Source organism: Lagopus muta, chromosome Z (genome assembly GCF_023343835.1).
Source record: "Lagopus muta isolate bLagMut1 chromosome Z, bLagMut1 primary, whole genome shotgun sequence".
NCBI classification, from domain to species: Eukaryota; Metazoa; Chordata; class Aves; order Galliformes; family Phasianidae; genus Lagopus; species Lagopus muta.
The window spans coordinates 37,111,921-37,135,217 of NC_064472.1; the positions used below are offsets into that span (position 1 = coordinate 37,111,921).

The window sequence follows — 23,297 nt, forward strand, 5'->3', positions numbered from 1 at the left end:
GGTGGAATCACTGTTCCTGGAGATGTTCACGAGGCTTTTGGATGTTGTACTGAGGGACATGGGTTAGTGGGAAATACCGGTGATAGGTGGATGATTGAACTGGAGTATCTTAGAGGTCTTTTTCAACCTTGATAATTCTCTGATTCTGTGTATTATGATTCTGTTCACTGTTTACACTAACTTGAAATATTGGTATCTAACATGCATATTTTATTTTATTCACAGCTATAGGCAGAAATGTGAAATGTTGCAATTGCAAATTGTTATTGGAGGAATATACACCAAAGTAAGAAAAGGTCTGGATAGGTCACAATTTTCCTTAGTATTCCATTTTTTTGTAGCTAAAGTATGTTATATTTACCCGCTTTGCACCTGATGGTAATGGCAGTTTGATCTGGGAAACATACTCTTATGTTGTCCCAGCCTTTTTAATAAACTGCAGAGCAGGGTTTTGGAGAGCCTACCCATCTCAGATTGAACCCTTACTAGTTACAGATATTTCTACGTAAAAAGATTTTTAAAAAGGAGTTGCCAAATCACAGCCTGACTTCCAAATGTTCCACTGCACTGTTCATTTTCTTTTTGCTGTTGCAACAGGACACTGACCGGGAACTGATGGGTACTGTTCCCTAGTAAAACCTAAAGCTTGTGAGATGAAGAAAAGATCTGCAGAAGCCTGAACTTCCATCTATATTCTTTGGTTAAGCAGTTTTGATCCTCAGATCTCCTCTAAGTTTTCCAGTGAAAATGAAAACCTCTATAAAAAAAACTGTAATGCTATTGACAGTGGGTTTTCTTAGCTACCCTCTAGATAACCTTTGCAAATAATTCTCTCGTAACTACAGATGGCAGTCTATAGGTTGAAAGGCCTAGCTGCATGCATCTGCTTAAAAACATCTTTCAACTGTAGAAAGGCATGTAACAACTGAGGTAGAATATTACCAGATTTCCACTGACCTGCAGCTGTTGACCAATTCAGTGCTGCTGTTTGAAGTTTTACAGACTATTCTTTGAATTGCTTTTCCATACACAATATATTGAATTTTATCTGACTAGTCTTGGCATATCCAGCCTACAGGTTGCATGCGGCCTGGCACAGCTCACAATGCAAGACCATGCTTCATAATGGCAGGCTGCCCCAAGTGCCCACCCATCTCTTGGAAACAATCAAACCACTGATGTATGGTCAGCTCTGTTGGGATTGAAACGAAGGCATGGAGGGGGCAGAGGGCTGAATCTGCCTCTTGCTCCCACCACATGCAGTCAGCTGCCTCAAGCCCCGTGTGTGTTATGTGTGGCACATGCTTGTGCTGCTTGTTGGGAAAAACACAGTGATTTCCAATGCTTGTATCTCAGCCTGCCATTGCATCTCAGACGAAACCAAAACACAGTAAAAGAAAAATTTTGAATGAAGGGAGTAAAACAAACTATGGACAGATGAGTATTTTTTTGTCAAGAGAAATAGTATGACACTATGCTTAATTTGTAAGAAAACTGTCAGTTTTCAAAGATTACAATTTGGAAAGACATTAGCTGCAGAAACCTGCTACATATATGGCTGAACTTGCCATTTTCTTTAGAGGTATTGTTGATGAATATATTGTCACTGAATAAGTGGTTTCTTTGATGCCATTAAAAGACACGACTAAATCTCTTTGTTTGTATGAAGCAATAAAAAATTACATTAGAGTGATTTTCCTGAACCCTTGTAATGTATGTAGTACAGCTACCAACATTGCCTTGGTGATAGTTGGTAAAAAGTAGAAATTTATAAGATTAATAGAAGATAATGCAGTTGCCACGAGCAACTTACATTTGATGAAATATCATTGTGTCATGCATCCAGAAATTTTGTGTGAAAGCTTTAAAAATGGATAATGGGTCATCATCAAAGCTGTGAATTTCATAAAGTCCAGTGGACTGAAGCGTGGCCAGTTCAGGAGTTTTTTAGAAGTATGGATACTGATTGTCAGGGCATCTACCGTTCTGAAGGAAGGTGGCTATGTTGGGGTGAAATGCTAGAAGATTTTATGAATTGCAAAGTGGAATCAAGTCATTTATGGAATCAAAAGGAAAATTTGTGCCTGAACTTAAAGATGAAGAAGGGTTCATAAAGCTAGCATTTTTGGTGGATTTGACCACTCGTTTAATCAAATTCAACATGCATTTTCAATTTGAAAATCAACTTCTCTGTTTCAAATGATTGCAGTGTTCAAAATGAAACTTAAATTATGGCAAGCTCAGATTATGGTAAATAATAATGTGCATTTTGATGTGTTGGCTAAACATAGACCTGTAAAAAATATGCAGCCTTGCTTTCAGTTTTGATAAAGTGATTTGAACATAGATTTCAAGATTTCCCAAAAGATAAATCTTCTTGTATATTTGCAAATCCATTTTTAGTTGATGCAAATATATTGCTGCACATTTTCAAAAGGAATACATATAGTTGCAATCTAGCATTCAACTTAAAGGAAAATCTGTCTATGTCTCTTTACTATGATCAGAGGGCTGGAACACTTCTCCTGTGAGGAAAAGTTGAGGCAACTGGGCTTGTTTAGCTTGGAGAAGAGAAGGTTAGGGAGAGACCTCATTTAGGCTTTCCAGTACTTGAAAGGAGTGTATAAACAGGAGGGGGAATGACCGTTTACAAGGGTGGATAGTGATAGGACAAGGGGGAATGGTTTTAAACTGAGACAGAGGAGGTTTAGGTTAGATATTAGGAGGAAGTTTTTCACACAGAGGGTGGTGACGCACTGGAACAGGTTGCCCAAGGAGGTTGTGGATGCCCCATCCCTGGAGGCATTCAAGGCCAGGCTGGATGTGGCTCTGAGCAGCCTGGTCTGCTGGTTGGTGACCCTGCACACAGCAGGAGGGGAGTTGAAACTAGATGGTCATTGTGGTCCTTTTCAACCCAGGCCATTCTATCATTCTACAATACTAGACTTTTGTAAGACCTGCCTTAACAGAGAGAAATATCTTGTGGTTCACAATCACACCGTATTTACATCATCACTTCTTGGCAATGTATACATTTGTGAACAACGGTTATTGAGGATGAATCACAGGAAGAGTAATATTTCATCAAAAATATCTAACAAAGGTCTTGAGAGTTCACTGAGAATTGCAACCATTTCCATTGTACCAGACATTGATGCATTAGTTTCATGAAAACAAGGTAAAGTATTTCACTAGTTTTATGTTTTTGTTGTTGTTTTTTTATGTTTTAATAACATATATGTTATTTTATATATTTATAATGTTATATTTTTATATATATATATGTATGTATATATATATTTTATATATATATATATATATATATATATATGTAATGTATGCATAAAATAAGTGTTTGTATATATATAAAGTTTTGTTACTTATATACGTGAGTTCTGTTGCATGGTTTGTATGTAGTCCAAGACAGTTCTTCACTTACTACAGCCCAGGCAAACCAAAGGGTTGGACACCCATGGTCTAGTCTTATCATTCACAAGTCTTTGTTCACATTCAGATTGAACGTGTATTACTGGCACTTCCAGAACTAAGAAAAAGCTTTATTTTCATGCAGATACCAAATATCCTGTTTCAGACTTAATAGAATTTAATATCTGTTTTATTTCAGTGGCAGAACAAGCAGAGTCTATTGATAACCCACTGCATGAAGCTGCCAAGCGAGGTAAGTGTGATTTGGATTTTGGTTGTGTAATGCTAATGCTAAAAGACAATTTGTTTTGTGCTAAAATATCAAATATATCTAGGATGGGGATATTTTGTCTGTTTTGGTTCCCTGGTGTTTTGACCTAGCTATCTAGTGAAGTATTGCAGCTTTCAGAAGCTGTTTTACAGCCTGGTAGAATTGCCACTAAATATGACATGATTGTATGCGCAGCAAAAATGGGCTGGTGTTATCCGTTTAACAATGCAGGTACCTGAAGATCTCCTGGGAGTGGAGTAAGAAATGTTTGTTATGAACTAAACTGATTGTTTTACAAGTTGTAACTCTTGCTGGTAATAAACCTTGTTTGTTCATAGAACAGAGGGAACTGAGTGTTTTAAATTATTTTGTTAACTTTTTAAAGAAAAATAATCAGTAAAATGGAATTTTTTTCAGGCAACCTAAGCTGGTTGAGAGAGTGTTTGGATAACCAAGTTGGGGTCAATGGCTTAGACAAAGCTGGAAATACAGCTCTGTATTGGGCATGCCATGGAGGCCACAAAGGTATGAAAGAATTAATTTCAAATAAGTGACTCCTGATTTTCTTGCCTTTTTTTTTTTTAGACACATTGATAAAGTCACTGTGCTGAAATAAAGCCAGGATTTTCTTATGCTATTCTGTTTTTTTTTTTTTGTTTTTTTTTTTAAGAATTAAAGTGAAGTTCAGATCTGTCAAATGCTATGTATTTTGTTGCTGCTGTTGGAGGGATCATTCTAATCACTGTAACTGTTAGAAGCAGAGTGGCAAGAAGGACAGACCAAAAAAAAAAGTGTTGTATATTTTGTTGTAGTGTTTCATGGTGACTAATGGTTGTTTTCTCAATGTTTTCTGGCTTTTAGAGATTTTCATTAACTGATTGGATCTGATCTTTCTTTCATTGAATTTTAACTAAGATACTCTGTGCAAACAAGCACAGTTTGTTTCCACTAAACTCCTATTTTTCTCTGTTCTCTGCAGATATAGTGGATGTTCTCTTTACACAAGCAAACCTAGAGTTGAACCAGCAGGTAGGACCCTTACACTAAAGATGTGATGCTATTAATCCATGGTACAAGCCAGAAGTTTTTTTTTTTTTGCTGTGTTTTAATCCTGTTGCTTTTCCCTCTAACTCCACAGAACAAATTGGGAGACACAGCTTTGCATGCTGCTGCATGGAAAGGTTATGCAGATATTGTAGAGATGCTGCTGGCAAAGGGTAAAGATCTTCACCAAGATTTCAACAATCTGTATGGCAGACTAGCTTCCTGAATGTTTATTAATGTGTGTTTTTTAAACTCCTTTCCTATAACTCAGGTACAGTCTTTAGCCAGCTTGCCTGCTTGATTGTGTAAGCCTTGCAGAAAACTTGGCAGCTGTTTGAGAAATAGACATTTTTTTCTGCTCCAGATAAATTTTATACTGCCTTATAGGCAAAATTAAGAACTTAACCCTAGAACAGAAGTTCCATTTGCTTCCTGAAATGGGAGGCAGAACAGCCAACAATTTCCCCAACCAACTGTAGCTTATGGAAGAGCATCCTTAGCTTTTAGTCTGCTTCAGATCAGTCCACAGATGAGATTTCTTTGTCCATTAGTCTGAGTGGTTTTACCCATGCTACTGAAAATCTTCCCATAATACCATTGCTTAAGATGTACCTGGACACTAAGTCATGATGGGAATTTTCTGTTATAAAGGGGCAAGAACAGATCTGAAGAACAATGAGAAGAAACTGGCTTTAGACATGGCAACCAATGCAGCTTGTGCTTCACTTCTTAAGAAGAAACAGACTGCAGGTATTTTTGATTTTTCTTCCAATATGTTTTTCATCTTTTGAGGACGCTTACAATTTAAACTAAATATCAACATATTGACAGTTGTAATAACTACTTCGGAGACACGCAGGATAAAAGTTTGTTTGGAAGGGTCTACCTGAATGGGATAGTTCAGCAGAGCTGTGATAGAGGCCTGTGGTTCATAACATTCAGTGTTGCTGACTCCCTGCAAAATTCCATCTTTTGTCAGCAAGAGTCAAAGGAGTTTGTTGTAGAAACAGTAAGGGCTATTCAGAAGAAAAGCAAGGATGGAAACAAACTTCCTTTAAGAGTACTACACTGTAAGAAACAGGGTATGAAACAATATGGTTTGTGCCTTCTTAATCACACCTGTTACTCCAAACTAAGCCAACATCAACAGAAACTTCTCTTTTGTTTTCTTTTTGCTCCTTCTAAAATTCCTTATTCCTGTATTTCACCAATTTGACTCCCCAGTAGAGAAAAAGAAAAAATGCTTACATTTATCAGAATAGTCTCACTGCCTCCCACTGGTGTTCATCCCTTCTAATAGCACACTGACTGTGTTTAAAAACAAACTAAACAAACGAAAAGAACAACAACAAAATCCTGAAAAGGAGATACAAGGCCACTTTAAAAACTTTAAAAAGCTGAGCAAGGACTGAATTGGGATATGCAGTCTAGCAATTGTACCACTGTATGGAAGGCATGAGAACTGAAGGTATACAAACTTGTGGATAAACGATGGAATAGCTGAAGGGAGCTTTAGAAGGCTGATGATCAGTTGCAGCAAAAATAGCAGCCAGTTTTTTGATAACAAGAGGTATTACCTCTTGTTATCAAATAGAAAATGTTGACAAAATTGACATCAGTTTTGACTTGGAAGAAAGCAATTACAACTAGGAGCAAGCTTTCCTATGTTTCAATACAAATATTTTTTTCTAATGATAGCTAATCCTATTAGGAGCACTGACTTCATTTTTTTTCTGTCTGTTAGAAACACATTTGATAATGGGAGTATTCTTAGTTCTAATGTCCAAAATAATTGAATTAATGTTGTGTTTCCTGGCTGTGGAAATACTGCCTACTTCTACTGCATTTGCATCACTCCTCAGTTATTTTTGTTTCATAGCTGACTAGTTTTTAATCCTTTGCACTTCTTCTGGCAGACTCTGATATTCTCACACTGTGTTTTCAAGTTTGCCTTATTATGAGAGCTGATGTCAGTTTTAACTGCAGATCCATTTTAGCTTCCTTACTTATTTCTGTCTCTTAGTTTGGTCTTTTATAATCTCTGGCACCACTGGACCATGTACTTTTCTCTTATTCTGTATTATCTTAGTCATTTGTATTAGTTTCTTTTTTTCTGTGACTCTTGACTCTACATTTTAGTGTTTCAAGCATCTGTCAATTTGAAAAAGGATCTTTTTCAAAATTTCAGTCCTGTTGCAGTAGTTTACATGTCCCCATTTTCAAATCTGTTCCTATTCAGACACCGCTTATATCACAGTCCATCAATAAAATATTTTGTTTGCTCTTTGAAAGGTTATTTTACCACCACTCAAATGTGTTGTTTTGTGTATAAATGCACACATTCTTGTGTCATAACTGTTAAAGAATATCCTAAGAAATGAGATCTAAGATCTCATCTTGGAAAAAGCAAGTAAAAAAAAATAATGAGGAAAGAGAAGACAGTAGGTGGAATGTATTCAATTTTGTGTTAAAAATGGCAGCCAACTAAGCATTTGGAAGAAAACTGTGGAGTTGTCTGTCAACTCGTTCATCCTTTTGTTCGCACTTTAAAGATAATATATACAGAAAATAAAATTAGCGGCAGCTCCGCTGCAAATCTGCTATAGAGCCAGAAGATGGCTCCTGAGAGTCACTGAGAACCGACTAGGAGGTGTGGACTGGCTTAGTCACAGAATGAAGGACTGTGGCGTCGCTGCAGACCTTACTGAAGAACTCCATGTTTGAGATATAGATCTTCAGCCCCAACATCCGTATAGTGCTAGCATAACTAAATGATACATGAATCAGTTTTCTCATATACTAATTGTCAAGCACTGTAAATCAGTGGGGAGTTTGTTTTGTTTTGTTGTTGTGTTTGAGGCTTTGTCTAATTTTTATCTCAGACTAAAAGAAAACTTTGTTTCTTTCCAGGTACAGCTCGAACATTAAGTAATGCAGAGGAATACCTTGATGATGAAGATTCTGATTAGCTTTTTTCATTCAGCCTAGAGAACTACAACCTATGTTCTTATTTCATTCCCAAAGCATATCTTTACAACTATAAAACTATCTTACTTAGAGTACTGCCGTCTTCCAATTTAGCATATAAGTGAGAATGAAGTAATGCTTTCCAAAGTAATAATCTTCATGCATATCAGAAGATGCCACATTTTAGATCAGAGTTCCTTTGGAATTATCTGATAGGGGATGTGTGGCATAGCCTTACCTCTCTTATCTATTGAATGGACAGAGGAACAGTCTTCCAAACGCACAGTTTTCATCTCAGACCTTCCCAGCAAGTGCCTTGCATCTCTGGAATAATACTCTTCAAACTTAAAAGGTCCCTCTGGGACAGCAGGTCACCCATGCTAACATTCCCCAAAGCTTCTGCAGGAATAGATTCCTTTGTGCAGTGAGACAGGCATGAATGAAGATGCTGCTGTAGAGAGAGACCATATTCTACCCACATGGAGCCAGCAAGAAAGCATACAAATTTATAGCTTTGAGTATTCTTCTTTTTTTTTTCTGTCCCTCTGAGTATAAGGGATAGGGAGATCAAGGTCTGCCCCTGGATGCTCTTTCTTTTGTACTGTTAGGGCCCTATTCCTGAAATGTAAACTCAGGTGTAATGATTGCTTAAGTCAGTTTTGCTTGAGAAATACACTTAATTTTCAACTTAGTGACTTGATTATTTTGCTTTTTGAAGTGCATTTTGTTGAAACTGTCTGTAATGAAAGGAAGACTGAATATTTTTCTATTTATCCTGCCTACAATTTGTTTACTGATCTCTTGCTTTTATTTTTTAAGTGCCCTTATATATATTTTGTCCTAAATTACCTCAAAGCCTAAGTGTTTTTGAAGGAATGAGGGAAGATGTATATTGAATATACTACAGGTATCTTTATGAGAGGTATCTGAATAAACATTTTTTAAAAGTATGGTTTCTTCCTGTGAATTAAAGAGAGCTAAGATTGAGCCACTTTCAAGCTTTTCTATAGAATTTAATGAATACTAATTTAGATTGCTCAAATAGCTGCAACCAAAGATTGCACCTGACTAAGGGATATTTCTTTGACCACATAGGAAGGGAGTGTGGCATGTATTTGCAGTACAGTCTAGCTTTGTAAATTTGTTACTAATTTCCCTGTTAGCAGCTTTGACAGATTCAGTCCAAGACCACATAGTCTTTGACACTTTGACACAACAGTGAAAGGAGTGAAAGATGGGGGATAAAAGAAAATCATTGGATTTTAAAATTAGTCTAGAGCACTAAGATTACAGTTCTAAGATATATTGAATCAGATATTCATATTATCCTAGAAAGAAGAAAATACAGGTAAGGGTTTTCAAATGAACACATGCAAAGAAAGCTGCTTTAGATTGACCAGAACAGTGTGAGGCTGAGACATTGCACAAACAGTGATCTACAAATAGTTTCCTTTGTAGAAGAGTTAAAGCATTTCAATTCTAAACTGTTGAAGTGTTAAATCATGTGTTCCAGTCGTGTGAAATACTGTGGTCAGCTGAAAAGCGATACTTCATTTTTTTTGTGAACTCAGAAGTGAAAATTCTAGAGGGGGAAGAAGGAAAAGCCACAAAGTTTTCCTCTCAGCTTTCATTAGAACAATTATTGAGCAGGACTCAATAGGCAGAAACTGTCCTGCTTCACATTTTATCAGCTGGTAATTTTTGCTAGGTCATTTGCAGCACGTTCAGGCCCTGTGTTAGGCTGGGTGCTGCTGATTAAAGGTGCAGTTGCACAATGCAAGCACGTTAATGCAAAAGACATGTAAAAAGAGGGGAGAAGGAAGAAGTTTCCTATGTCTGTGAAATGGGCCTTCTTTCTGCATAAATGAAGATCACGAGGTTAAAATCCCTGTTTCATGGAGGGGGTGGCTTTTCCCCAGAATTACTGCTTGCCTGTCAGAAGTTTGAAAGCAGATTTTATGTTAACTCTAATCTGATGTCTTCTGTGACTTTTCATCCTGAAAGTTAATTGTGGGATCGGACTTAACAATTGTATGTTATACTCATGTATTTAGATTTAACTACTGCCAGAAGACTGGCTTGTTCACTTGCAGGAATATCTGGGTGCTGAAAGGGAAGGCTAATGTCAGAAATACAAGTTGGATCCCCCCACATGCTGCCTTTGTAAAGTCCTTACTGGAGTGTCCTGAGGGAGAGACACATCAGAAGGCAGTTAATGCTGTAGCACATTTCTTCAACTAAAGTTACTGCTAATTTTTTTAGAATTTCATTTTTCTCATGCAACTGTCTGCTCATCTCGTGAAATAAAACTCACCGTGAAAATAAATGACTTATTGTCTACATAGCAGTTTTCATATATATAGAAATTTTATAAAGCAAAACTCACATTATAGCCAGAGTGAAATGCTACTCTATCTTACCATTTATACAAACCTACTTTCCACCCTTACTTTTCTCCAAAGTGTCACTGCAGGTACGTGGGTAAGTGTAAGAGACTCTCCAAGGAAGGCCGGCTCCAGGTCTGTAAAATCAGAGTGGCAAAATGGTAGTTGTCAAGCTTCTAATTCCACATTCAGATTCTTCCCCATGAAAGTATATGCCTTTCTGTTGAAAAGTGGCTAAGTCTCAGTTTGAAATGCTGTGCTGTCGGGGACAGAAATTCTGATTTATCTGGGGCTTCTTCAAACCTGTAAATTTTCATGAACAGCCAAATGCTTAGTCTCTGTTTTTTGTAAATATTTAAACTGTCTTTTATCAAATTCTTAGATAATCACTCCATGTGGATATTTTTCAAGTTACTATAGTATTTTACTATCACAAAACCCACTTCTCTGAAGTCAACTCTGAAAAGATCATTTGCCTGGAAAGTAATTTGGTTAAAACAACTGAAGTGACATAAAATGTTTAAACTTAATTAGTCCACCATCTTAACACCTACAGTTTAGGACATTCCCTCTTCCCTGAATTCTAGTTTGTGAAGACAGCTTAATGCTCCTGTGCTTGAGTTTTATACCAAGGAAAAAAACTTTGCTTAAAGAGACCTTGCAGTCATTTTGGTTACATGCTATTCATGCTCAAATATTTTAAGCATGCAGCCTATGTCCATGAATTAAAGATTTCAGCTGTTGTCTTTTAATGAAGCCACTGAAATATAACAAAGACGCAAAGTACAACAAGAAATAACAGGCTGTGGATCCCGTGTTTCTTGAGACAGAGGTAAGCTGAAGCTAAGTATTTCCAGACATTATTTACAATGCTGTACTTTGATCTCCAGTGGCAGAGACAAGCAGAAATGGTTTTAGACAACTTGAAACAGGATTTTTTTTTTTTTTTCAAAAAAAAAAAATCAATTTCAAAAGAAAATTGATATAAAGTCATGTACATTGATTTGCTAAGCAGATGTTTGTTTTTTAAAAGCTACTCTGTAAAGCTGGAAAAGCTAAAAATTAAAAATAGTAAAAAAACAAAACAAAACAAAAAACAGTTCAGAAATACATAATCTTAGAAGTTCTAGGGTAGAGTTAGGGATGGTTGAAGTAATCTATGACAGAGGAACAACTTTATGAGGTACCATACTGCTTCACTGCTACTCCATCCACATGTGAAACTCAGTGTTGAGCCACTAACTAACTGACTCAAGTCTGATAGTACACCAGAGAACTCTGCTGGAAGATACACTTTGTGAGTCTTCAAATGATAGGTGAACATCGCTGTAAAAAGCGGTGGTCCAGCTAATACTGCTCCTCTCCATTACAGAAGGTTGGCAGTTTCCTATTGTCACAAGCAACTTAAAGGTCAAAGGCTGAGGGAGCTTGTGGCAAAAGTAACAGCACAAGTCTTCAAAATTAGCTCTTCTACATTCATGGAGTTCATGTAGTTAGGAGAGGCTCTGTAACTTACCCCACTGCCTTGTGGGGTAGTTTTCACTGAAGCTTTGAAGCAAATTTGAGAGGATTTTTTCTTACTAGCAATTATCAGCCCATTAATTTACTTACAGCTTTGGATGTATTGGAACAATAATCTGTGTCTGTTCTCCGCCGTCACTTGGGAGCGTTTTTCTTACAGAGATGGAATATTTGGAATATCTCATATTTCTTAGCATGAAAATCAGTATTTCTTCTTTCCTCTTCTCTCTGAAAGCTGACTCTGAAAAGACTGTAATGATATTTAACATAAAGCTGGCTTTAAGATTTCAGAGTACCACAAGGACACTGGACTTTCAAAAGTTAATCACATTTCTGGTTGATCAGATTAACCATCTGAGTTGAGCGTTTGTAAATGAGTAAAGATACATGGGAAATGGAAAACTTGAAGCTCAAAACAGACCTATTTTTGTTTTCTTGATTTGTGTACTACGAATATATATATATCCTTGTTCACAGTTTTATTACAGTCACACCTCTACTTGACTTTGCGTCTACAAGGAAATCTTAAACTGGTATTAATCCTCAACCTTCTGTGGAGATTATAATTATTCTCAAAATTTACATCTACTTTTCATGTATATTTTGTGCTCAGCAGACTCCCATGATGCAGGTAGTTCCACAGCATAAGTTATCTACTTGAGACTTTTTTTACGGAAGATTTTCATTTTATCATAGAATCATAGAGTCATGGAATGGTTTGGGTTGGAACCGACCTTTAAGGTCATGTGGTTTCAACCCTCCAGATATAGGCAGCATACCTCTTTCTAGACCAGGTTGCTCAAAGCCCCATCCAACCTGGCCTTCAGTACTTCCAGAGTGGGAGCACTCACAACCTCTGTGAGCAAACTGTTCCAGTATCTCATCATTCTCACAGTAAAGAATGTCTTCCTCTACCTCTATCTACCCTCTTCCAGTTTCAAACCATTTCCCCTTGTCCTGCTGCTACATGCCCTTATAAAAAGCTTCCCTGTAGGGAGCTCTCCTGTAGGCTCCCTTCAGATACTGGAAGGCCACTATATGGTCATAGAATCATAGAATCACAAGGTTGGAAACGACCTACAAGATCATCTAGTCCAACTGTCTCCTCATCACCACTGCTACCACAAGCACTAAACCATATCACGCAGCATGTCATCCAGACGCCTCTTGAACACTGGTCCTCCCAGAGACTTCTCTAGGTTGAAGAGTCCTTGCAGGGGAGGTGCTCCAGCCCTCTGATCATCTTTGAGGGTCTTCTCTAGACCTGCTCCAACAGCGCCATGTCCTTCTTGTGTTTGGGGTCCCAGAACTGGATGCACTACTTCAGGTAGAATCTCATGAGACCAGAGCAGAGGGGCAGAAACACTCCCCTCAACCTGCTGGTCACACTTTTCTTGATGCAGCCTAGGATACAGTTGCCCCTCTGGGCTGCAAATACACATTGCCAGCTTATGTTGAAACTTTCATCAACCAACACTCTCAAATCCTTCTCCTCAGGCTGCTATCAAGACATTCTCTTCCCAACCCGTATCTGTGTTTGTAACTGCCCCAACATAGGTGCAGGATTTTGCACTTGGCCTAAATGAACTTCATGAGCTTGGCATGGGTCCACCTCTCAAGCCTGTCCACGTCATTCTGGATAGCATCCCTTCCCTCTAGCATGTGAACTGCACCACTCAGCTTGGTGTCATCTGCAAACTTGCTGAGGGAACACTTAATTTCACTGTCCATGTCGCCTATGAAGATGTTAAATAACACGGGTCTCAGCACTGATTCCTGAGGAACACCACTCCTCACCAGCTTCCACAGTGAGCCATGACCATAACTCTCTGAGTGCAGCCATCCAACCAATCCCTTGTTCAGCATGTGGTCCATCTATCAAATATATTTTTCTCCAGTTTGTTGGCCAGGATGTTGTGCAGGACAGTATCAAGTGGTTTGCAACAGTCCAGGTAGAGAACATCAGTTGCTCTTCATTTATCCACTGACACTGTAACTTCATCATAAAAGACCACTGAGTTTGTTAGGCATGACTTGCTCTTGGTGACACCATGTTGGTTACCACCTCATCTTTATTTTCCATGTGCTCATGGGAAAGCCCACGTAAGGCTTTCAGGATGATTTGCTCCATGATTTTGCCAGGCACAGAAGTGAGGCTGATTGGCCTGAGGTTCTTTGTATCTTCTTTATTTTTCCATTTCTGAAAATTGAGGTAATATTTATCTTTTTCCAAACAGTGAGAACTTCACCACACTGCTGTGATCCATCAAATATGACTGATAGCAGCTTGGCAGTTTCATCTGCCAGTTCCCTCAGAATCCATGGATGGATCTCATAAATTCCCATGGACTTGTGTACCTTCACACTCTTTAGATGATCTCGAACCTGATCTTCACTTAGAGCAGGTAGATTTTCCTTCTCCAAATTTTTACCTTTTCTTTCTGCAGCTTGGGCAGTGTGGCTAGAGCCCTTGCCAGAGAAGACTGAGGCAAAGAAGTCACTGAGCACCCCAGTTTTTTCCATATCCCTTCTGACGAGCTTCTGGAGAGGGCTCACATCTTCTGTGGTCTTCCTCCTACCGCTGATATACTTAAGAATTTCTTCCTGTTGCCCTTTACGTCCCTGGCTAGATTTAATTCTTTCTGGGTTTTAGCTTTCCTAATCTTATTTCTGGCTATTTGGACAACTTTGTAGTCCTTTCAAGTAAGCCTTTCCTGCTTCCACTCCCTGTAGACTTTCTTTTTGAGCTTAAGTAAGACCAGGAGCGACTTGTTGATTCGTGGAGGCCTCCTGGCATTCTTGTCTGCCTTCCTTTTTCTCAGGGTGCACTGCTTCTGGGCTTGGAGGAGATGGTCCTTGAATACTGACCAGCTTTCTTGGGCTTCTCTTCCCTTCAGCAGAGTAGCAAGCTTGTTGCACATTCTCTTTGATGCCCTAAGAAACCTGAACTCCACCGTTTCTTGATCTGCAGCAAAGGCTGCCCTGGCTGCCTCACATTACTAACCAGCCCCTCCTTGTTGGTGAGGACAAGGTCAGCATAGCACCTTTTCTCATGGGTTCCTGTACACATGGAAGAGGAAGCTGTCATTAACACAGTCCAGGAACCTCTTTGATTTCTGGTGCACTGCTGTGTTGTCCCTCCAACAGATATCAAGGTGGCTGACATCCACCATGAGAGATATATTTTGTGAAGGTGAAGCTGCTCCCATATGTTTATAGCAGGCCTTATACCCTTGGTCTTCTTGACCATGTAGCCTGTAGTAGGCTCCCACTAAGATGTCTCCTTCCCTGACTTCTCTTTAACCCTAAACCCATAAGCTCTCAGTATCTATCTTCTCAGATAATTTCCCTAATGTAGGTAAAGTCATGGCACATTTAACTTAATCAAAAACTCATGAAGAATAGTACATTTCTTTCTCAGTCTATCAATTTTTTACTTCTCTACAGAAGTTAATTTAGGTTTTTCCCCAAGATTTCTATTTCTTGCTATTTTCGTAGAAAATCCCGCAGAGATCTAACATCCTGCTGCCTAGCTGTAGGTTTAAAACAGAAAAGGAACAAAGGAACAAAAATATGTCAGGACTACTTGCAGTTATGCTAAAAGCAACAGTATTGTAAACGTTTTGTTAATGAAAAGGTTGAATAGCAGGTATTATATACATTGGGAACTTGCAGAGATTGCTTGGGCTTAGAGGACTGCATCTAATCAGGGAAGGTGGACAATTCAGTTTCAGTTCTGTAAGTACTCCACATGGAGCCAAATTTCATACAACTAAACAATTTCAACTTTCAATTCCACGAGAAACTCCACATGGAGCCAAATTTCATACAACTAAACAACTTCAACCTTCTTGAGTCAGACACTAATTATTTAAAAGCACGAACCATTGCAGAGGCTGAACAAATGCAAATAGTTTCTCATCAGTAGGAAGATCTCTGAGAACTGACAGTTTACGTCCTCTCCTTCAACTGATGCTGAAAATGCTTGAATTACTTCAGTAGATGTGGCAAGATAATTCAAGATAAATGAGTTTGATAAGGAAGGACCTTTTTATAGAGGAGAAAGTAGATTGCAAGGCTCTGGTGACGCTTATTGCAGAATTACAGAATTATTAAGGAGTCGCTTCCACTCTATAGCATGGAGTCCTTAACTGCTTACCAAGGAATCATTTCCATTGAGTTTGCCCAGTCCCAGGTTGTATTAGATAGATCTTCAGCAAGCTTTCTTAATTTCATTGTTCCGGGTTCCAGTATTACTCACATTATGTTAGGGAGATTCTAGTTTAGCATCCTGTTACCATTTTAAGAGATGCTGCATTTCAAGCCTAGTTGCTAATAAGCTAAGCTTTGTTACTTTGCAGTCTTCCTAGTGACACCAATTTCCTAGAACCTGCCCACTGTTATTCTTTGCAGTTCACTCTAGTACTTTAAAATTCAAATTAAATACGATATTCTTGTGTGCTGGTTTTAGTTTTCCAGTTGTCCAAACTGGACAACCTGCTGAAAAACACTGTAATCTTCTCCTTATCTCTGTAACCAGACTAATATAAACTAGGAACATGCTCTTGCAGCCATGAAGGCTGACAATATGCTGGGCTGCCTCAGGAAGAGCCTCACCAGGAGGCCAAGGAAGGTGACTCTTCCCTCAGTGCTGGGTGAGGGAATGCCTGGAATGCTGGTTCCTCTTCTAGGTCCATAGTACACAAGAGACGTTAATGTGCTGGAGAGAGTATGCTGAAGGGCCAAGGAGATGATGATAGGACTGGAACATCTCTCCTATGAACAGGGAGCTGGAGCTGTTCAACCCTGGAGACAAGGAGGATCCCCCATACCGATGTCTGTAGTTATCTGGTGAGAGGATGTGAACCAAGCTCTTTTCTGTGGTGCTCAGTACCAGCATAAGAGGATGTGAGCACAAACTGGAAAACAGGAGGCTCTTTCTGAGTACCAGGTAGCACTTCTGTGCTGTCAGGGTAATAGAGCATTGCCCAGAGGCTGGGGAGTTTCCTCCTTGGAGATCTCCAGAAGGTGCCTGAACATGGGCCTGGACACCTGGTTGTGAATGTCCCTGCTAGAGCAGGATTTAGACCAGAGCATCCTGAGGGCTCTGCTAGCCTCAACCAATTTGGCATTCTGTGATTTCCTTCAACAATAAAGAGACTAAAATATATGTACCAACAGTATCTTGAAACTTAACAAAAGTTAAATGAAAAAAAACCTCTAGCACAGGGACTTAATAAATCTAAACTTTTTGTTGAACTGTGGTTTCATAGAAACTCACTTGTCTTCTCAGATAAAGGAAAGAGTTAGTACAGCAGGGTACCTTTCTGCATACGCATTGAGATTTAACCCAGCAGGCAGCTGAGTTCCACAGAGTTCACTCTCCCCAGGTGGTGTGGAGAAGACAATCAGAAGTGTAAAAGTAAGAAAACTCATGAGTGGAGATAAAAATACTTTGACTGGAATGGCAAAATCTGCTTGTGCAAACAAAGCAAAATAAGAAAATCATTTGCAACTTCCTATCAGCAGGCAGATGTTCACGACTTCTGGGAAAGCAGGACTCATTGCACATTACGGTTTCTTGGGAAGACAAACACTGTCACTCCAAATGTCTCAACTCTTGTTCCCCTCCTCCCCTCTCCTTTTCTTCCTCAGCTTTTATTGCTGAGTGTGGTGCCATATGGTACAAAAAACTCTTTGGTCAGCTTGGGTCAGCTGTGCTTGCTGTGTCCCCTCCCAGCTGCCAGGGCACCCCCAGCCCTTCTCTGACAGTGTGAGGAACTGAGAAATAACAACTAAAATATCCACATATTGTCACCACTATCTTCGTAATAAATCCAAACTAATACTGTACCAACTACAGTGAAATACAACTCTGCCCCAGCCAAATGAGGGCAGTGCATGTTAGATACTTCTGTGTTATTGCTAGTGTAATAACATTATTTTTATGCAAGTCCATGTCAACAACATAAACGTAGTATTAAGTGGTTGTATAATTTAATGTTCATATCTATTGCTTGATTTGGAGCCTTAAAATGAAATCATTATTTGTTAAAACTAATTTCCTTGTTTCTAGGAAGCATTTTCTTTGGCTTTAATAAAGAAGGGGGAATTTCAGAGTCTCAAGTGAAAGAAGTGAAAAATGCTTTCCCCACATTTGGTGTTTTACACACCCATCTTAACTGTGATGGCTGGATAACATTTGTTACACTGACTGCTATATTAGGACAAAAGTTAACAGCAGTTAAATTATGCACTGAATGATTAGAGGAAGCCATTTAGAGGATGCTTCAGAGAAGTTTTCACTTGTGTTAGACGGTTTGACACAGATGCTGCTAAGTTCATATAACACTGATATTTGCTCCTATACATGAGATCTTTTTCATTTAACTATTTTTATTTTATTTTAGATGCAGGTATATAAACTAATGATTTCTACACACTATGCTCTGAAAACTGATCTTGAACATAACTTGATGGACCCAGGCGCATCACCTTCGCTACCATACCAAGTAGACTTTGGTCATGAACTTGGTGGTTCTCCTACCTGGGTCAGACCTCACTACATCCTCTATGCAATTCTGTTTTCAGTGTTGACCCGATCCTAATCATTATACTATACAAATAAATGTACTGCCTGCACAAGGTAGCTACACAAACAGACTTTGTAAAATCCATTTGCTTACACACTCAAGAAGTGCTTTGCCCACTTTTTTCATTTATGGTTAAGTGATGCAGACTAAGATAGCACAAAATAATATCTCCTCACTTTAGACTCTTGACTTAAATTCTTGACTTGAATTTCGCATAATTCTCTTCTTCAAGAAAGAATGTTACACTTACATGTTAAGGAAAAATGTCTAATTTGTAGAAGAACGTTCTGTTTTTTTTTCCCATTACAAAAAAAACAGAGAGTATTTTTCAGTGCTGATCAGTTTATTAAACATAATCATCTCAGCTTACATGAACTTTTATTCTATGTCTCTGTAATAATACTGGTTCAGTAGTTTATTTTCATTTCACTAATCAACTGAATGTTGCTTTTGCCTGGTTGAGTTGTGCATCAATAAACCAGAAGTAGATATAGAGCAGGATGTGTAACTAAGTGTATTAACTATCATGAAATTTCCAGGACCAAAACAGAAATCTAGATGTGATCTGAAGCCAGCTGTAGCTTTTTGTTCTTCAAATAGTTTATCATGGAACTACATCCAGAAATTAGGATGAGGTCAGTCTGGCAGCATGGGAGATCATCTGAAGGAAATTTTATGCCGGAATTAGCATGAAATACTAGATTTTTTTAAAAAAGAGAAAAGATGAATGGACATACATGCAAGAAACTCTAGCTTCAGGATGGTTTCTTTGCTGAAATATGAATGTGTACTTGCAGCATCTTTTAGCTAGTGGACTAAAGTCCAGCTTAATTTCCAATCCCTTTTCTATTTTTTCATGAAGTATACAACATTATATATAAATAACTTCTTTCTTAGCCCAGAGGATGAAGGAGGAAATAGAAAACAGTCAGGGAAGAGCCAAGACTTGTGTAGTTCATATTTAAATATAGTTTTATGGTTAGCGATTTCCAGCTTCCCTGTACTTCAAGATACACTGTACCTCTCCTACACTTCATTAAAAATGTTTTCCCTACTAATTTTATTCCCTAGCCTTCTAACTGTTACTTGGAAAGAAGATTTAACTCTCACTTTTAAAGGCAGAACAGATATAGTTTGCAGGCAAGACAGGTCATTACGTTCCCAGTAACATTAATTTTATTGCCTATTTCAAATGCAGCCATTTGACAAAATAACTAATGTTGCAGATTCTTTAAAAATTCAGTTCTGCACTGGAGAGTAAACAGATTTTAGCAGGAGCAGATGAAGGTAGGTTTGGCTGATTTTGCTCAGTTTTCACAAATCTGATGAGGGCAGACACAAGAGGTCTCCATAGGCTCTTCCGCTTACCCACTGTCAGGACTACGAGCACAACTATCCCCATCCAATGATGTAATACACAGGTGTACTGCTTCACAGCTCTAAAAAAACATACCTACCTGCTTCTCTTCTCTTATGGTGATATCAGTATTTTTATTTTCATCTAGATATCTTTCATGAGAGCAAGCAGGACGAGGTCAATATGAATTGTTCCAAGGGACCGTATGGAGGCTGGCCATTTTAGAGCATGCATAGTACAAGATGCAGGAAAAACGGGAGAATTAAAAAGTGAAATAGGATAATATGCTTACACCACAATGAAATGTTTTTCAGTTCTTTAGTACTAAAAGGTTGGTAACGTTGTTAAGGATCAGCATTTAAAGCTGTAACACAACCCTGAGTACTAGAAGACCCTAGGCAGACAAGAGAACTTGTGTGCCCATACTCAGGATGGAAAGCAACATAGCAGCAGTAAGCCTGCATAAATTCAAGTGGTGGAATTTGCCAGCAAAGGTGTGCAGTGCAAAAATACCAGAGCTTTAGTATGCAAACAAATCTGATGATGCTACATACAAAAATAACCAGTCTTCAGAAATACATACAATATAAAAATGAATGCTGCCCTATATTCTCAATTCAAATACAGTAGAATGCAAGGTATGCCTACTACCTACCTGACATTTCAAAACATGTATATTCTGGCAAAAATGTATTAAATGCTGAGAATTATATACCATTCTCATCTATTGCATCAAACTTTAAAATCACACTTGACTAGATCTGCGGATGTAATAATGACTTGTCAAACAATAAATAACAACAGAGGTTTTATTTATGGGGATCTATTCCTATGAAGTAGTTGTAAGTAAGCCAGATGCAAAGTTATGCCCCTAGGAAGAAGGAATGAAGGGAATGCTGTTACAGAATAGGCAATTGTGAGTTTGCTCAGGCCGTAATCTATCCCTAAAATCAATTTCCTCTTCTAAGGCAGAAATTGAAAAATACTCTCTGCCTTTTACTTGCCAATCTTTTCTGTATTCAGACAGATAAATCAGTCACTCCCGGATACCTCCTGTCATGCAGCAACCCAGGGTGGCAAATTTGTAGCAACTTAGTGTTTGTTCAGGCATGAATGAGGTTTTATTCTGTTTCCACTAAATTATATAATGATTTGTTACAGAAAATAAAAAATATTACTGCAAAGCTATGGTCATGAGCTCACTTTATATGGCACTTTTTCGCAAAAGTTACAGTTGAAGCCCAAGCAATAAGATTTTCTGTTAGTCAGGTTGACCTGCATTAAAAGAGAACAAAGAAAAGAAAGGGGTGCCTTAAGAGAAAAAAAAAAAAGAAAAAAAGGAAAAAAAAGGAAAAAGCAAACCAAAAAGCACCCCCAAACTTTTGACATTTTTCTTCCTGGTTTGTAAGGCCATAAGACTAAGTGTCACTTAGACCTATTTAGTAAGTGGCATTCTTATACCACAGTCTATTTGGACAGTTTGATGGCAGGTTTCATACTTGCGTGAAAATAAATCCTCAGGGGAAAAACTCTGCTGTTTGCGTTTTACTAAGAGATGACATTTTTCTATGGTGATGTGTTATTGTTTTTCCAGGTACAAGTTTCTGCTCACTTACAGCAGTGAGTGTTCTTTCCATTTCTTCTATGCAATTAGAGCTTGCAGACCTGCTCTGATACGTCTGTTTCTGCTGTAGTGACTTTATTAGTATTACAGATCATTCTGAGATAAGAAAATTCATAGAGGCATAAAAGGCAACTAAAATACATTTTGGAAGTCCTCCTAATTTATCTATTTACATACTTATTTATTACCTTAATCACCTCCTTCTGTGTAAATGGAACTGAAGTCTTTATACTCCTAGAAAAATTCAGTGTTTGTATTCCCTCACCAGATGTCTTAGGGATGTCATCCTTCAGCAAGCTTTCGCACACCTGGAGGTTAATAGTTGAGATAGCTTTCTATGTACCTTCCTGTAGAAATTTCTAAATTATTCAAGCAACATTTCCTGTGAGCATCTCAGGGAAGTCCATGAGCTAAGCATGCTGCATGTTTTGGACTTGAGCAGTAAATCCTTGAAGCAAATGGAACCGAGCACAGAAATTGCTTTTATCTTTTGTTCCAATTTGGGCCTCAGCTTTTCAGCGCATGATAATCAGTGTCAGTAACTTGGTGATTTGACAGAAATGTCCCATTGAAGCAAATCCAAGTGAAGATCAGATGCCAGTTTCATCCTTTATATTTTCTACATCATGCTTTTGTTTTAATCTGGTGGAAGATCCTGTATTTGATTCAGGAAATAAAGTCAATGCTAGATTCTAAATATTTTCTTTTGACATAACTTTTAACATACTTTAAATACATTTTCCTGTTTATCTAACTAGTTGGAATCATAACTCACTGACCCAGTTTCCTGATGCTGTAAACTTCACCATTTTGTAAAGGGTTACAGCAACCATGCTGTGTTTCTTCATTTATTGTCAGTCTCATTTGTCCTCTGAGTACCTAACATACCTGATAGCTAGGTTGTCTTTGTGAGGTGAGAGATGTCTGCTCTCCTCTCCTCTTCAACAATTATCATTTTTTTGACTGTGACACTGTGTACAGGAATGGACCCCAGATAGCCAGTCATGTGTCAGAGATACGTACTGTGTCCTTCACTCTGAGCTCCCTTCTGGCAGAATCATGACAGTCTTTTCAATCTTTACAGTTGCCTATCTATAAAAGGCAATAGAATCCCTAGACCCTTGCTCTAGTAACTACCTTTGGACAAAGCCCCGAATAGACTGAACCACCTCTGAGAAGTTACAGTAATAAGATATCTAGGTGTACCTGTTGTTCTTTTTCAGTTTCATAAGGTGAAAGTCACTTTTTTTTTTCTTTTAATGTACTCTTTTGCACAGATTTTTGAGACCATATTTGTGCCTCCCGACACAATGAGAAGGAGCGTCAAGAACTTCATCTTGTTCTGCTAGGGAGTGTATTGAGTGAACAGTTAACGTCAGGTAGCTGTAATCTGGAGGTCCACCACCCTGAAGTATTTTGTACATAACTGGTATTCCAAAAGTGAAGGTGACTGCTTTTCTGTGACTGCTTTTCTAACTATCCTGACATCAGCAGTAGCACCTGTGCACTTGTAATTAGAGGGCATGAGCTTGTCAAAACTGATTTGTCTTCAAGAAATATTCTGATTTGCATACAGCATTCTATTTTCACAACACTCCATTTTACAAGATACAATTTATATTAATCTGTTAGCAGGAATGCCCCCATCTTATTAAGCCAGATTGTTCAAACGCTGTAGTGAAAAAAAGTCACAAGCATCCTAGATAAGATAATATGGTGAACAGATCTAATTCACTGCAATTTTAATGGCCTTTGATTTGTCATTTCTCTTACTGCAACACCTGTAATAAGGCAACATATCACATTTTCCTGGGAGACCAGCAAAAGATTGAACTTACTTAACAAAGTGCCAGGAACAGACATGCAGAAAAGAAATGTGTTTTTGAAATGGAAAAATAAAGAAAAAGGAAAAGAAATAGGAGATAAACAACTCTTCCCTCTGTCTTTATACTGCAAGTGGTATGAGAATAAGGTCCCCACTCTGAAGAAAGAGCACTAGACACAAAGCTGCAAGCTGCCTCTCCTGTCTCTCTCAGCATGTGCATGTGACTGCATCTCCAAGTGGCTGACAGCATTTCAGTGTGTAAGAGCAAAGTTTAGGAGGAATAAA

General features: G+C 38.3%; 1 protein-coding gene across 1 annotated transcript in view; it reads left to right on the forward strand.

The window, feature by feature from the left end:
• The window catches only part of OSTF1 (osteoclast stimulating factor 1), a 20,493-nt gene extending 10,456 nt beyond the window's left edge, over nt 1-10,037 (forward strand). The window contains exons 5-10 of the mRNA XM_048931957.1: nt 3,626-3,679; nt 4,115-4,222; nt 4,677-4,726; nt 4,836-4,914; nt 5,393-5,491; nt 7,652-10,037. Of these exons, the coding sequence (XP_048787914.1) occupies nt 3,626-3,679; nt 4,115-4,222; nt 4,677-4,726; nt 4,836-4,914; nt 5,393-5,491; nt 7,652-7,710 (449 nt within the window). The 3' untranslated portion in view covers nt 7,711-10,037. The remainder of the gene's footprint in view (nt 1-3,625; nt 3,680-4,114; nt 4,223-4,676; nt 4,727-4,835; nt 4,915-5,392; nt 5,492-7,651) is intronic.
• The last annotated feature ends 13,260 nt before the right edge of the window (nt 10,038-23,297 follow it).